Source organism: Alexandromys fortis, unplaced genomic scaffold (assembly GCF_014885135.2).
Source record: "Alexandromys fortis isolate MF-2015 unplaced genomic scaffold, M_Fortis_MF-2015_v1.1 scaffold_94, whole genome shotgun sequence".
NCBI classification, from domain to species: domain Eukaryota; kingdom Metazoa; phylum Chordata; class Mammalia; order Rodentia; family Cricetidae; genus Alexandromys; species Alexandromys fortis.
The window spans coordinates 6,999,436-7,015,071 of record NW_026067979.1 but is presented as its reverse complement, the minus strand read 5'-3'; the positions used below and the strand labels follow the sequence as shown (position 1 = coordinate 7,015,071).

The window sequence follows — 15,636 nt, the reverse complement described above, 5'->3', positions numbered from 1 at the left end:
TTAACCGCACTCACTCTGGTAGGGCTACCCCTCCCCATTGTACTCACAGTGCACATTTACCTACCCACAAGGGAGAAGGGCAAGAAAGAAAGGAGAAGGAACTGGCTCATAGGCCAATGTCAGAGGCTTGGGCCCCAAAGCCCAGGAGACTCCTCTTGCCAGGGCCTGAGGGTCTGAGATAATGAAAATCAGGAGACATGCTGTGTGATCTGGAGAAGGTGGCTTGGCCTCTCTGGACTATGTCATGCAGTAGTAAAGCTGGAGGTCTTTGGGGTCTGTCTTTGGCGCTCACTGAACTGGCCACTCTGTGCCTCAGGTTCCATTCATAAAACAGTGAGGCTGGTCTCATAGAGCTCTTGGAACACAGTAACAAAATTTCATAAACTGCTTTTTTTTTATTTATGAAGCATGCTCATCCCAAGAGATCTTATTCTAGACTAGACACAAGGGTCTCAAGCCAGCCCTCCATGTCCCAACCATGGTTTCATCTAACTGTTTCTTTCTTACTACAAGTCAGTGCTTTGGGTTCTACAAAGCAAGTTCTCTCCCATCCTTCCAGCTTATTCCTTACAGCTGAAGCCTGAAGGAAGCAAAGGGCTGCTCAAAACCACTAGCCTGTGAGCTACTCCTGACGCTCAGCCCTATGCATTGTGCTGGTTCATCCTGCTACCTCCAAAACACCCTGGCCAAACACCAAGAAGAAATTTACATGGAGATACGGGAGCCTTGGGCGACAGGCCACCTGCTCAAGGGCTTGCTATTTTAATGGAGATCAAAACATGGAAGTACTATTAATAAGTAGTAGCTCATTTTTTCAGCATTCACCATCTACTGGTTCCATTTTCCATAACACGACAAGGCCTAGTATTGTCTCTGTTTTATAGAGGAGGAAACAGGAGTCCAGAGGGGTTACATAATGTGCTTACAAACTCTCAGGCAGGCAGGAATGAAACCCCAAAGTTCGACCACAAGATTCAGGTGCCAGCCATTCGGGAAGCAGGTGATACAGAGATAGACGGTGGCACCCAGGGAGGTGGAGGGCAGGGCAGGGCAGGGCAGGGTCAGCACAGACCTTACTGAATGGAAAAGATGAACCCAGGGGGATGGAATGTCGGCAGCAGCCAGTCAGTGAAGAGTTCATTCCAGAAAAAGGGCTTTGGGTAAGCCTCTGGAATTACAGGGCCTGGGGGCTGTGTCATGTCGACTCCTCCTCCAGTCACACGGAGTAACAACTGAGCCCCAGTGTCCGGGGAGAGTTCACAAAGGGCGCTATACACACACACTGGCCTAACTCAAAGAGCCTCCCCAGAAGCAGCAGAGCAGCCCTCCTCCCTCTGGCCAGATCTCAAGACCAACTCCTAATGGCCTGCATTTTAAAGCCCAGGAGGCCAGGAGTGGGGTGGGGGCAGGTACAATCTGCAGCCAGCACCCACCACCCGCACCCAGCTCTGAGGGGAAACACTCACCATCCTCTGCAGTACCCTCCCAGACCCAGACCAGTGCCTTCAAAGACTCTGGGGCCCGTTCTGGACACGCTTCCTCCAAGAAGCCCTGACCACCCTTCAAATACCATTCAGACCACCATGCCACAGAAACCTCCAAAAGGAGCCCCTTGTTTGCTCTCCATCTCAATGGTGGCTTCTTTCCACGCTATAATCCCCCTTCCGTCACCCTGTGAAATTACCTTGTTGATCTGCCCGTTCCCTTTTCCTGGTCTTATTCTCTCAATTAAAATGAAAGCATCTGTGTTGAGATGGTACATCAGATAAAGGTGCTTGTCACCAAGCCTGACGATCTGAGTACAGTCCCTGGGACCCACATGGTAGCAACACATACCATGTGTATTTGCACACACACACATACATGATGTGCCCCCCACACACATACAAGTAAATAAATTTAATTTTAAAATTTAGGCAACACTTCTAGCTTCTAGCCGGGTAAGACAGCACAGTGCCAGTCTGAGCTATATAGCAAGTTCCAAACTAGCATGAGCTATATAGTGAGACTCTGTCTCAAAAAAAAAAAAAAAAAAAAAGGCCCAACCATATGTGTGCGTGCACATATGTACATTGTATATATACATATGTATGTGCAAATACATGTGTATGTATGTGCAGATACAAATGTGTAGCAAGCTCCCTGAGTGCAGAATCGGTTTTCTACTCCAGACTAGTTCCTATGTGCCCTTCCCAGTCTCATTGCTAGCCAGGGCTACTGAGGTCTCAGGAAGGCAAGGGATTTAACTAAGGTTACTTGGCAAGGCAGCAGGTAGAGGTCAGCCTGGCACTATAGCTGGGACACTCAGCCTGGCTCCTATCCTCTCCAGGCTTGCTGGCCTCGGCTGGCCTGTTTTAACCCTGCTTCCTCATCACAATGGGGCAGAGCTGGAAAGTCTTTGACAACAGTGCCCACTCTACTTCTTCGAGCCCATGGCATCCTGATCTGGGCAGCCCTGACTGCTTCCCCTCCGTCCCTCCCTTCCTGGCATCAGCTACTCCGATGAGCTCATGTCTGGAAGCCTAGGAGCTGCCCTGAAGGAAAAGGTGCCTCCCAGGCCAGGCCCCTGAGCTGGAGGTGTGTTTAGCCGTGTGGGAAGGCAGCCTTAGTAGTAGGGCACGTGCGGAGTGTGAACTTCCCACCCAGCAGGCCTCTGGGAATCAGCCCTGAAGACTGTAGAGAAGGGGGCAGAGAAAGGCATCCTGTGTTTCTTCCCTTCCACCAGATGCCCGAAGGCATGTGCCCCTCCCATTTATTATTAAAGTGCCACCCCCCCCCAGCTCTGCAGCCTTCCTGCAGAAGTATCTGAACAAACTCTTCCCTTCCCCGGCCTCAGTCTCCCCTAGTCAGAAGATGGAGGTGAGCTAAGGCATCCATTAAAGGGAGCCCATAGGCTAACTTCATTGTGATGAGATGGGGGGCAAAGCTCGCTAGCCAGAAACCAGGCACAACCAAAGAAAACTGTCCACCTTACCTGCCAGAGAGTGTAGAGGGTCAACAGCAGGCCAGGGAGGGAAAGAGTTAAAGGCCTTATTTTTTTTTCCCCTGTACAAATACTGACTCAGTCCTAACTTAGTTTAAAGGGTGCAAGAGATAGGGTGTGGCTTGCAAAGAGAGGACAGGCTAAAAATTGGAGCCCGTAAGCCTTGGTGGCCCAGTAGCAAATATTTGCTGTTAGTTCTTCCAGCATCAAACTTAATGATGCTACAACTATCCAAAAGCAGGTCAACTCCAGACAGGGATTTTGGCTTCCCGCGGGGGAGGGGGGGCACAGACATCAGTCCCCCCACCCCCATGGCCAGAGGCCAGGTCTGGGTCAGTGACAGGGCAGGCTGGCTACAGGCAAGGCACCCCACTGTAGCCTTTCCTCATGACGGGCATCAGATTTCATCCCCCTCTTGCCAAAGCAGCAAGGGTGGGACATCCTGACTGTGCCTAGAGCCACCGTGGTACTCGGATTTGTAACACAGTTGCCCCCTCAGGGCCCACCCACCCACCTCTCTGAGATCTGGAGAAGGGAGGGATACGCCAAGGTCCTACAACAAGGCTTTTCACTGCAGGGCCACCTGCCACTTAGGACCGGTGGGAGTGGGGACATGCCACCTGCGGCTTCTCACTCAGCAGTTACTCCGCTTCTAAAAAACCCAGATGGAATGGAACACAGGGGCCCTTATATTCACTAGATTTAGGACCAGAACTTGGGGTTGAGGGAGAACGTGAAGACTTTTCCCCCTAGATTCCTCCTCAGAGGTCTTTCCAAGGCCCTAGGCGGGAGCTTCCCCCTCCCCTCATTCCACAGCGCAGTGTCAGAAAAAAGCCGGCCCTTTCCGATAATTAAGCGAAAGGGGGAGTAGTTAATCAGTGCGGTGAGGATGGCTCAGGAGTCCCTAGGGGCACTTTATAAAGGTCTTGATTTCCCCAGGTGGGATTGGGCCCTGGAGGTCCCAGCTGTGTAGCAGTGTGGCTACCCTGCGCACCCGCACTACTGCAGCTCCCTCTGCCCCGCCACTCGGCCCGCGGGAAATGGAGGTGTCCGCCGGCACAGTTGGTCCTGCTGCCCCCGCAGGCGCCCACGTCGGTTCACCCACAGGCTCCTGGGTCTTGCAACCGAATTTCCCGGAGCGGCCGGGGTCTCAGAGCTAGGGCTGGTGCCTATGGCTGAGCCTGGGGGCTGCATGCCCCCCACATCGACAGGCTTGCGGAAAGGGACACACAGCTGAAACTCACACAGCCGGGGAAGATAGCGCCCCGGGACAGGGAGTCCTCTGGTTCCTGAGCTGCTGGAGAGCCCTGAGATCTCTCCAGCCTGCACTGCACAGATGGGGAGACTGAGGCTCTGTAGAAGCAACTTGGCAAAGCTCCCCCTGAGTGCAGGGACTGGAGACCAGATGTGCCACCTCCTCGGGGGAGGAACGAGTAGCTGCGCAGGTGGCAAGGGCGAGGCTCACTGGGCGCCTCGCCAACCCCAAGCCCCCCCACTCACCTCCAGCAGCAGTACACGGTCCCTGAGCTCCCGGGCGCCGCCGCCTTGGCTCACCTGGCTACGTTCAAGCGTGAGCCCCGCCCCGAGATCCCTGCACCCCGCCCAGCGGCGGCGCCCGCTCAGCCAGAAGCGAGGTCCTGGCCGCTGGAGGCTGAAGGGGACCGGAGCGGGAGCCGCGGGCGCTGGGCGGGCGCCGCTATCCCGCTGTGCGCTCCCCTGGGCCCTAGCGCCGCCCCTCCCGAGCCCCGCCCAGCCCCCGGGGTGCAACACCCCCATCCCCTGTGGCCGACCTCATCTCCAGGCGCTCCGGCTCTCTCCTCTCTACCTCACTATTCATCTCACTTTCCGCCTCCCCTGCCCCTCTGTTTCCTCATCTTACTGGCATCTCTAGGTCTGCAGTCTGCCCTCAAATTTTTTCTCATTCGGTTTTCCCATGCGCCGCCATCTCTTTGCCACTTTCTCTTTCCCTCCCCCTACTACCCTCCTTTAAAATCTGCCTTTGAGATTCTGTCCCCTCAAGTGATAACCATGACACCCCCACCCGACTTGTCTCAACCCAGCAACTAGAGTAACTTTCTTCTTCAGTAGGGTTGTTCCTGAGGCGGGTTGTCGCCAGCCCGTTGTTCTCCCCTGACTTAATTAGCTATCAGCAATAAGGGCAGAGATGCCGTGTGGCTTTGATTCCCTAACTTTTGCAGAACACGGTTTGGGCTGAGCTCAGCAGAGGCCATGGCAATTGTAGCTGTGTTTCATTGGGAACAGCACACACACACGCACAGCTGTTGAAAGTCCAGAGACTCACATTCTGTGGGGAGCCGCTGGTGGGCTTGGTTAACAAGCACCGCTGTATCCCCAGCAAGTCTGAAGGAAGACCACACCGGTTGAACACTCTTCCAGCCAGAGTGGCTCCAGTGTCACTTGTCCCCAAGAACTGTGTTTAGGTTTCTGATAAAGGAACTTAGAAATATACTGATGTACACCCATCCCAACCAAGGTCCTCTAAAACACAGACCCAACGATGTTCAGGTCTAAGATTGTCCGTGTCCCCAGTGGGTACGATCTGAGTGCAGGAGGTCAGGTGACTGAGGAGACAAATCCATTCTGGCCCCTTCCATCCCTCTATCTGGCTTTGTGGGCTTCAGGGCATTCCCAGATCTGTGGTCACTTTTGCCTGTTGTGTTGGGTGGAAGACAAGATGCTACCTGGCAAGGGCACCAGGCAAGATATTCCTTTCTTCTAGTGCATGCACTGGGGAGGTGACTACACCCCAGCCTGTGGAAATCCAGGAAACAGAGTGTGTGGGTGAGAGGAAGAGAGAGAGGCTAGGATTACTGTGTGGGTGGCTGCGAAAGAGAAAGACATGGGAAAAAGAAAGGAGAAGAGAAAGCGGTTCTGCCTGCAAGTGGGTGTTTGACGGTGGATGGGCAAGAGTGGCCGTGCCTGGAGGACAGGCTGTGGGTGAGAGAAAGGGATAGGGTTTAACCCTTGTCTACAGGAAACTGTTCTTGTGTGACAACACAGACCTGTATCCGCATGACCTGCAGCGGGATGGGAGTCAATACAAATAAACCTGAGACACTTGTCCACACGTAACATGTGATATGAGGGATGAGGAGTTGGTGGGGGGGGCGTGCCAGTGTGCCAGGGATGACATTCATGCATGTATAAGCTTAAAAGGTCATATATAGGTGAATGTTTGTCGAGAATGTGGTATGTATACACTGTGGTGTACACGTGTGTTTATGGATGTATGTGGTATGTAAGTTTGATCGAACAGCACAGGAAGGTATAAGTGAACCTGTATGCAGTGCTCTTCAATGTCCTCTTCTTATTAAAGTCACCAGGGTGTGGGGTTCCCTTCCCAGCCTCCTGTGTCATCTGCTCTTTCCCAGAAGCCTAAGGGACAGGGGCCTTGACCATGGCTCCTTGACCTTGATCAGACTCTGTCAGCTCTCTGCCTAATAAAATAGATGTAGTTCATTTTCTCTGCTTGATCAAGATGGGTGTGGCCAGGACAGACTCACTTTACCATCTAGACCCATACCCCCATCCTCCTCCCCATCCGAGGCTCCAGGTAGTATCTATTAGAGTGGCAAAGACCCAGAATCCTCTAGGTCGCCCTCCCCCAGCAAACGGCCACTTGCAAAGGAGAAGCTGGGTAGGCAGTGGCTCCCAGGTCTCCCTGTTACATCTGAAGAAGAGGAATGCGACTTGGCTGGGTCGCCCACCCACTCTCAGAGCCTGAACAACCATTTTCCAGCCCCAGGTGGGTGGAAGAACACAGCCTGCTTCCTTGTCTCCATGGAAACAAAGCAGCAGAAAGAGGATTTAGAAGCATGGGTCCAAGACCTCACAGGGTTCAAATCTCAACTTCTCCACCTACAGGCTGTCGGACTGCAATGTGGCAATTCTCTTAAATTCTGTGAGCCTAGTTTCCTCACCTGTAAAACAAAGATAAGAAAAGAACAGAACTGGGTGTGGAAGACACACTTTGTCGCCCCAACAGGGGAGAGGCAGCAGTTCAAGGTCAGCACAAGTTCCTTGGCAAATTTCAGGACAGTGAGTTTACTTAGCAAGACTGCTTCAAAATAAAAAGAAAAGAAGAGAGAGGAGGAGGAGGAAGAAGAAGAGGAGGAGACAGCAGTGGCAAATCTGAATTCCGTAAGGCTATTCAGGGGATGCAGTGAAGTAATCTATATAAAACATTCAATACGGAGCCTAGCATCTGAAAAGAGAAGCCTGGGGTTGCAGCCTTTGATTTTGCTACCAATTTACTGGGTTACTTCGTACACTTGTGGTTTTCGGTTTCTCTCCTGCTGTAGCCATCAACACAGCAGATTTGATCCCGTCAGGTACAGTCGACTGAGACCATGTGGAGAGGGGGCTACAGAGTAGAGCTCTTTCGTGGATCATCTAGTGCTTGGCAGAAGCCTGGTCGCTTCCCTATATCAGACTCTCTTGGTCACTGGTGACACAGAACCTGAACTTGAGTCTGCAACCCCTTCTTGTTTGCCAAAGGCCTTGCTCTGCCCAGCTCAGCTGGTACCAGCATCCACTGATCCCAAATAAAGGTCTGCAAGGTGCCCCAGGCAGAAGATGAATGGCTTGGACTTCACTCTGCCAGGCAGCACTCCAGAAAGTCAGGTTTAATAGCGGAAGGATGGGTGTGATTGTCTGAAGATGCTTATGATCCACTCTGTAATGAGAGGAAGCTTGGAGAGGAAGCCCTAAGCTGCTAATAACCTGGCAGTTTCCCAGACTTCTTCCCTCAGACTCTCCAGGCAGAGGGAAGGGACCTGCCACTCCCCATCTCCAGGGAGTAGGAAGACCACTGAAACTTGATCCAAGACCACCCAGATTTCCACTTCTTAGCAAGACCCAGCTTCCTTTGAGAAGTCTTACCTCTCCCTCCATTCTCTCCTCCTGAGGCCACTCCCTCCCCCTTTGTCCCTAGAATGCTCAGAACAACTGAATGGACCATAAAGAGACAAATGAATTGGGCTGTTCCTGAAAAAGGATGCACCAAGTCTCAGGGCTGACAATGGCTGTGCATCTTGGACAGATGACTTGAATATCTGAGTCTCCATGGTCTCATCTGCCCTTCTTTGGAAAGCTGCAGTAAGACAGAGAGTGAGATCCCACCAAATGAGCTATAGCCCGAGAGATGCCAACAAGGTCATTAAAAGTGATCTTCTCTTCTCTCCATCCCACCCATACCATTCCAGGGCATCTGCAGAAAGCACGATTTCAGAACAGAATCATAGCTAATAGCCCAAGGCCCTTAGCCATACACCCACGGCTGAGCATGCTCATCACATGCTAGGCAAATCACACAGCTGAGCCTCCATCTTTCATCTACGTAACGGGCTCTGCTGCGAGACTGCAGGAAGCCATACACAGAAGCTGTTAGCACAGCAGCCTCTGCACAGCGCTCGCCCAACGGCAGTTATGCTGTTCAGCCAGTAATGATCGCTTCCATTTCACTTTACACACCTACCCAGAGCATTGTAAATTTTCCAAAACATAGCTACAGCTAAAATCATGGCACCTTTTCAACAGCTCCTGTTTTTATTCTATTTTCACAGATGGAAAAAAAAATAATGAGCTCACCAAAGGGACTTGCTAGGGCTTGACTACTGAGCACTGGGCTGATGGTACCCGTCACCATCACCCCTGCCTCCTGACCCAGCTGTGGCCCAGGAAAGGGGAGGGAACAAGTGACAATGGTCCTCAGGTTCATTCATACTCAGGCTGACTCTGAGGTCCTCCTCCCTGTTTAGAGGCTCTGCTGGCCCCTCACTGCTCCTGCCCAGCTCTCTGTATAACCCATGCCTGGGCAGAGACTGTGACCAAATGAGATGATCAGAGCCTGGAGAGAATTATTGCCGAGAGCAGAGTGGGTGAGAAGGCTGGTGAAGTGCCAGCTCTGACGTCAGCAACGCCTGCAGAGAGATGAAGTGCTCCCTCACTCTCTTGACGCACAAGCCCTCCCAGGACTGTCCCACACACACTCTGCACCCTAGGGACCTGCTGGCAGCAGCTCTCCTGCCTGGGCAGATGGTGGCTCAGCTCACGGCCAACCCCACCCGCAGTGTGAACCCACTACAGCGTTTCCATTGGCACTGGCCAGCAGTGGAGGCGATTCGAAGCAGATTCCCTTGCCTATCTTGTCTGGTCTGCACACTCCAGCTCTCACTGTCCCCCCCCCCCCCCCGCCCGGGAGAAAATGATCCTCCTCCCTCCACAAGCTGTCACTGAGGCTTGTTACAATCCAGGTGACAAGGCTTCTGCCTTTGTCATTCATCTCTGACAGATGGAGAACTGAGGTCTGAGAAAGGACCCTTTGCCTAGCTCAGCCAGCAATATGCTGAGGGACCCAGAGGCACACTCTCCTACTCTTGAGTCTCAGTTTCCCCACTGAGGTCATCTTACATGGAAAGCTTCAGTCTCTACCCTGCCAGCACCTGGGAGGCAATGGCCTCTCTGTCAGGGTGTTTGTCTAGAGCTGCCACTGAGCTCGGAGGTTTAATGAAGGGTCTCTGCCCCCGGGGCCAGTTGCTTGGGACTTCACAGCCACTTGCTACGATGGTTAAAGGGCTGGTGAGAGGGGCGAGTGAGATTTTTGTCAACCAAGTGAAAGATGGACTTCCTATTGGTGCCTTCTCCTTGAAAAAGAGCTGGAATTACCCATACTGCCCAGGTGCCCCCTCCCACAGCTGGAGATCCGGACAGCTGGAAGACTTGTGATCATTGTCAAACAGCCTAGGAAAACATGCTTTAAAAGTCCCTGATTAAGAGCCTGTGGGGTTCTCTATGACCCTACGGAGAAGGGATATAAGCTTACCTGGTTTCTGGGCCACCCTGGACCCAGGGCTGCTGCTGTCACTGACTGTCATCACTTTCCGGGCCCGTACCACGTCCCAGTCGTGGCTGGTCCTGTCACCGTGCTGGAACCCACCTCGTGCCTCCCTGGAACAGCTGGATGGCTGGATTACGTCTGAGGCTCTGGATATCTGTGGCGTGCCACGGCTGGCTCTGTGTCTGCTGGCCACATCTTCTTCTAGGTCCGCAAGCCTCACCTCTCCCTGCTGGCCATCTTCACTGCTGCTTTCCTCAGCTTCCAGAGCCAGGCACCTGTAGCTCCCATCCGGGATCTGGAAGGTGCAAGGTGCAGGCCTCCCCTCACTGGGTCCAAGGGTTGGGGGTGGGAAGTGAGGGCCCAGCATTATGGTCCTCTCCTTGGTAGTGCAAAGCAGCAGCTCCCTGGAGCAGGGTAGGTGGCCGTGTGAGTACTGCTCCTCACTCCTCTCGAGGCCTCCTTGGGTTCTCTGCAGAGTCACTTTCTGCTGCTGCTGCACAGGGCTGGAGTAAGGTCCAGGTGAGGGATGAGACAAGTCCTTTCTGGGCTGGGGGAAGATGGAGTCCTCCAACACTTCTTACCCTCCTGAGCTCTATGTAGGGCCCTTCAGAGCAATCTATCTGTATAGGAAGAGGCGATACCACACATCAGAGAGCTACTGAGTGTTCTGAATGGAATCCCTGAGGCCTGTCCACTCCTGGGTACCTGGAGAGCTGGGTGGGATCTGGGGTACAGTTCCCACTCCTCCACAGGAAAGTGTTCCCGGAGGTTCTACCTTGTAGTGTGCCATTCACACCCTATCCTTAGGCTACCTGACACTTATTTACTTAATGTTTCCCTTCAATCCACTTTAAATAACTTAATTTCTATTACTTTAGAATTATCTTGAGCAATAATTGCAGGAAAACCACAAGCATACAGTGCCAAGTCATTCTCTTCCCTGTGCACGTTAAATAAATATCTCGTTATTTTAAAGCATTGTGAGCACCATGTAAAAAGAATTCTTCCATGTCCCACCAAAGGTACACACACCACAAGAATCACAGGGACAGTGGGGTGGGGGACACAAGTAGGGTACACAGCTGGTTATAAGAGTCAACACACACAAAAGAAAATTTGCCAGGCGGTGGTAGCACATGCCTTTAATCCCAGCACTTGGGAGGCAGAGGCAAGCAGATCTCTGTGAGTTCGAGGCTAGTCTGGTCTACAAGAGTTAGTTCTGGGACAGGCTCTAAAGCTAAAGAGAAAGAGAAAACCTGTCTCAAAACAAACAAACAAAAACAAACAAACAAACAAACAAAAGAGCCAACACAATGGCTTGCTTATGTGTGTCCACTTTGAGCAAGGATCCAACTCTACCACATATGTGTTGGTCTCGGAGTCTCCCACTCCCCACTTGTAAAATGGACATTGTAATCTAGCTTGAACACCCCAGAATTTGAAAACCCCAAACCCAAAACTTTCTGAGCACCATCATGTAGCCACCAGTCCCAATCCCATCCTGGACTTGGAGACTAAGTCACAGTAAACATAAGGTACAGTTAACAGAAAAAAAGCCTCGTGTAAAATGGCCTTCAGGCTGGGTATATGATATGTATGAAACAGAAAGTAAACTTAATTTTAGACTTGGCTTCTCATCCCCAAAGCTATCTCATTATGCATATGCAAATTTTCCAAAAACCTAAAAGAGTCTAAAATTTGAAACACTTCTGGTCCCCAGCACTTTGGATGAGGGATCAACTCTAATTTAATCGTGCCGAGGGTTCTATGAAAAAATGGATGCAGAGCACTGAGCACACTTTCTGAGCCATCACTTAACTTATGGGGGTTGCTCTTTCAATCCACGAACATTTATCAGGCAGGCCCCTGTTCTTCTTCAGGTATCGTTAAGAGACACATAGTGTAGATGAAGGTATGGTGTTCTAGCTCATGAAGTTTTGATATTTGTGAGAGCAGTGATTCTCAATCCTCCTAAGGCTGGGGCCCTTTAATATAGTTCTTCATGTTGTGGTGACCCCCAACCATAAAATTGCTTCATTGCTGCTTCATAACCGTAATTTTGCTACTGTTACGAATCATAATATAAATAAATTTCTGTGCTTTCTGATGATCTTAGACAACCCCTGTGAAATGGTCCTTCGACCACCAAAGAGGTACAGGCTGAGAACCGCTATGTTAGGTAGCACTGTGAATGATAATGAAAAATAGTGATAATAGTAGAATTATTTATAAGTGTTACAAATGATGATTAGCAGAGGGCGGAAGCTTTCTCTAAGGGCGGCGGAGGAGGAGGGGATGAATGGAGGATACTCAGGCGGAAGAGCTTGGCAGATGGACAGTGGGCGTAGAGAAGGGGGAAGAATATGGGGTGCCACGCAGGTCCCTGGCTCTGAGGACACGTGACTGTGTTCGTGGGGGATGGAAACAAACTGGAAGGTGCGGGTGTTTGGTGGAACAGGGAGGAGGTGTTTGATGCTTAGATTCCCAGGGAAGATGTGCAGTGGGCAGGTCCAGGTAGGGTCCCAGAAAGCAGGAGAGAGTCCCACGGTGGGGATAACAGTTTGGAAATCATTTGAGGAGACACAGAGTCTGATATGAAGAAGCCATTTTCAGTTGAGTGGACAGCCCTTGAGGCAGGGCACATTGCCAGTTACGCTTGTAGTGAGTGGATGTTGTAGAAAGACGCTGTCTACCACGGCTTAGCCGTGTGAACTCATTATTAGTAGATAGCTGGAGGACTCGTGCATGCATATACTGACTATGCCTGGCTGGTGAGGATTTATGGAAGGCTACTGGCTTGATGACAATGGGGCCGAGCCCTACCACCCATGGCCCTGAGGCCTCTAGTCCAGGTGGAGGCCAGTCATCTCGTTTGTAGTAGTCTGGGTTGAGCTGTTGGCCTCTGTCTGGGGCTGTACCAGGAGAGACTGGTAGGCAGTCTGGGGAATAAGTGCATTACCAGACCCTCTGGTAGGTCGGAGCCAAGCAGGGGAAGGCAAGCATGAGTCCTGATCATAGAAAGAACCAAGAGCCTGTCAGCGGGGCCCGGGAAGAAGGGAGCCCCCAGGACTGGGCATCCACTCCCTCCTGGGTGTTCACTTAGGCAAGCACCAGATAGATGCTTCATAGCTCATCCTACAGGGAAGGAAAGAGAGAATCCACTAAATGAAGTGACCCAGTTAGGAATCACACCTTGCTTTGACACCTTGATCCTGAGGCTGGACCTCAAACCTGGTGAAGGTGGCCTCAGATCTTCACTCCTCCCCAAGACCTTGCTTGCTTACCAACAGATGCCAGATTCCTGCCACTGAAGTCAAAGGCCTCTGACTTTCAGGAAGGGGGCCTTAGATTCTGCATGAGCCTGACCAGATGCCTCCCACCCTTTGGAGGCAGTTTTCCCCAAGGGCACAGTGCAACTCAGGCAGCCAGCGCTAAAAGGACCACGGGACTCTGGCATCACAGATCCATGAGTTTCAGTACTCAGAGCCACCCACCCCTACCCTGTCACAGAACCAGATGGCAGAAGGCAGCGGGAGTGGGTGAAGGGCGGGGGCAGAGCTCTCTGACTCCCTGTGGGGGCCTCGCCTGCTCCATCTTCCCTGCTTCTGTTTTGCTGTATTTGACAGTGGCCACGGTTTCCAGGAAAGAAGAGAGAGGCGGAAAAGTTAACTTTCCGCCACCCACACAAATATTTTTGGCCAGCTTTGTCTTCAGGCTGCCAAGCCAGGAGGGAGGGGTTGGCAGGAGCACTCCAATTCAGAGCTCCCTCCCAAGGAGGCAGGGTTTCCAACCCAGGCAGGGGACTCAGCAGGGGTCCTATCAGGCCGGGCGGCTCTGAAGTACCCACGGATGCGCCAGAGTCACAGAAACTACTCATAATCACAATAGAGGGCATTGCCTCTTACACGCCTGCTAGGTGCTGGTCTGAGATCTTTACCCATAATTCTTCAGGAAGGTGGCAGGGGTGGGGTAGTATGGTCTGGGGATGAAGACCCTGAAACTTGATACATATGAAGAGTTTTGGGCAAGAAGGGTAAAAGAGTGGAGACCAGCATTGCCAGGGTCAGTTCTCTGAGCTACCATTTTCAGCAGCTACAAACTGTGGCTCCGGAATACACAGTCCCTGGAGATGCTGAGCCCATGTGACAGCCCATCTGTGTGGGCAAGAGAAGGCCAGTCCTGCTTAGCAGAGATGGAAAGGGTCCCCCCCGAGCTTGATTGCATTTTTATGCACACACTGCCCCTATCTTGCTACCAGCTCTGAGCTCTGGCAGGGACCTACAGAGTACACCTGTTTCCTCCCAGAGGGAGCTTGGAGCCCAGGTTAGGAGCAGGCACTAATTGAACCCAGGTACCTGGATGCTCCAGACTCAGCACCATAGTCCAATTGGGCATCAGATGCCCTGTAGTCCCAGCACCTGCTGCCAGCTTCTGAAAGTAGAGTTCAGCATCTGTGACCGATGTGTGTGTGTGTGTGTGTGTGTGTGTGTGTGTGTGTGTGTGTGTGGTCCTTTGTGCTGTTCTCTGAATAGTGGAGGAAGGAAGGGTGCTGGCTGGAGGTCAGGTCCTGATTCAAATCCTGTCTCTTTCTCTCTGTCTCTTTCTGTCTCTCTGTCTCTCTCTCTCTCTCTCTCTCTCACACACACACACACACACACACGTAAGCACACACGCACGCGCGCACTGCAATACCCAGCCTGAACTAGCCCCCTGTGCCTCCCAGGATGGTTGTAGGGATCTGTAGACAGCGTGTAATCTCACTGCTTTCAGCCACAAACTTCTTGCTTTCCAGGCCCTGTGCATGCTTACAGACCAGACATTCAGGGCCAGTGACTGCCATTCTCAGGCTACTATGTGGTTATGAAGGAGCTGAGGGAGCGAGGGCTGCAGGAGGTAACAACAGTGTCCATCCAGACATGGGACCCTTGTCGTTTTCCCAGAGTCATCACAGGATCCGAGCTTATCTTTCTGCCTTTTTCTAATTATATCCCCACTTCTCTCTTCTCCATTTCTTTTGACAGTCTCTAGCCCACACAGGCCTCAAGCTGGTTATGCAGCCAAGGATAACCTTGATCTCATGATTCTCCTGTCTCTACCTCCCAGCTGTGTGCCACCAAACCCAGTTTATGTGGTGCTAGGGGTTTCTCCAAAGGCCTTGCACATGGTAGGCAAGCACTCTACCAACTGAGCCACATCTTTGGCCCCTTTTTTCTTTTTTACAAATCTTTTTAATTTTTTTTATTTTATCTGTATGAGTTGTTTTTATCCTCTACTACCCCTTAAAATCATCCCATTTCCACATTTGAAACAAACACTCCTGAAATAGTCCCTTTTNTATATATGCACCACGTGCATGCCTGGTGCCCACAGAAGACAGAAGAAGGTGTCAGGTCCTCACAACAGGAGTTATGGATGGCTGTGACCCATCATGTGGGTGCCGAGAACTGAACCCGGATCCTCTGCAAAAGTAACAAACGATCTCAACCACTGAGCCATCTCTCCAGCCAGACCCAACCTATATTTCCTTTTTGGCAGAGTCTCACTATGTAGCCCTGGTTAGTCTCCAACTCATAGCCTTCTGCCTCTCCCTTACCCCTATCCGAGTGCTGAGATTCTAGGCATTCCTGGACCACAGGGTCTGATCCTGACGGTAGAGGACAAAATTAGGCTGAGAAGGAATTAGTAGCCTAGGAAAATAAGACCCTCATCCCCCAAAAGGTCCTTCTCCCTACCTGACCCCATCCTCCCCTACAGTCTATTCCCGCCTCTATACTGAGTAGGATATGATCCATTT

At 51.7% G+C, this 15,636-nt stretch overlaps 1 protein-coding gene across 3 annotated transcripts in view; it reads right to left on the bottom strand.

Annotated features, from left to right (window-relative positions):
• The window catches only part of Synpo (synaptopodin), a 54,746-nt gene that overhangs the window by 23,956 nt on the left and 15,154 nt on the right, over positions 1 to 15,636 (bottom strand). For 2 of the 3 annotated variants that reach the window (XM_050157815.1, XM_050157814.1), the window contains exon 2: positions 9,828 to 10,462. In XM_050157815.1, the coding sequence (XP_050013772.1) occupies positions 9,828 to 10,209 (382 nt within the window). In that variant the 5' untranslated portion in view covers positions 10,210 to 10,462. The remainder of the gene's footprint in view (positions 1 to 9,827; positions 10,463 to 15,636) is intronic. The other variant, XM_050157813.1, reaches the window with a different exon arrangement.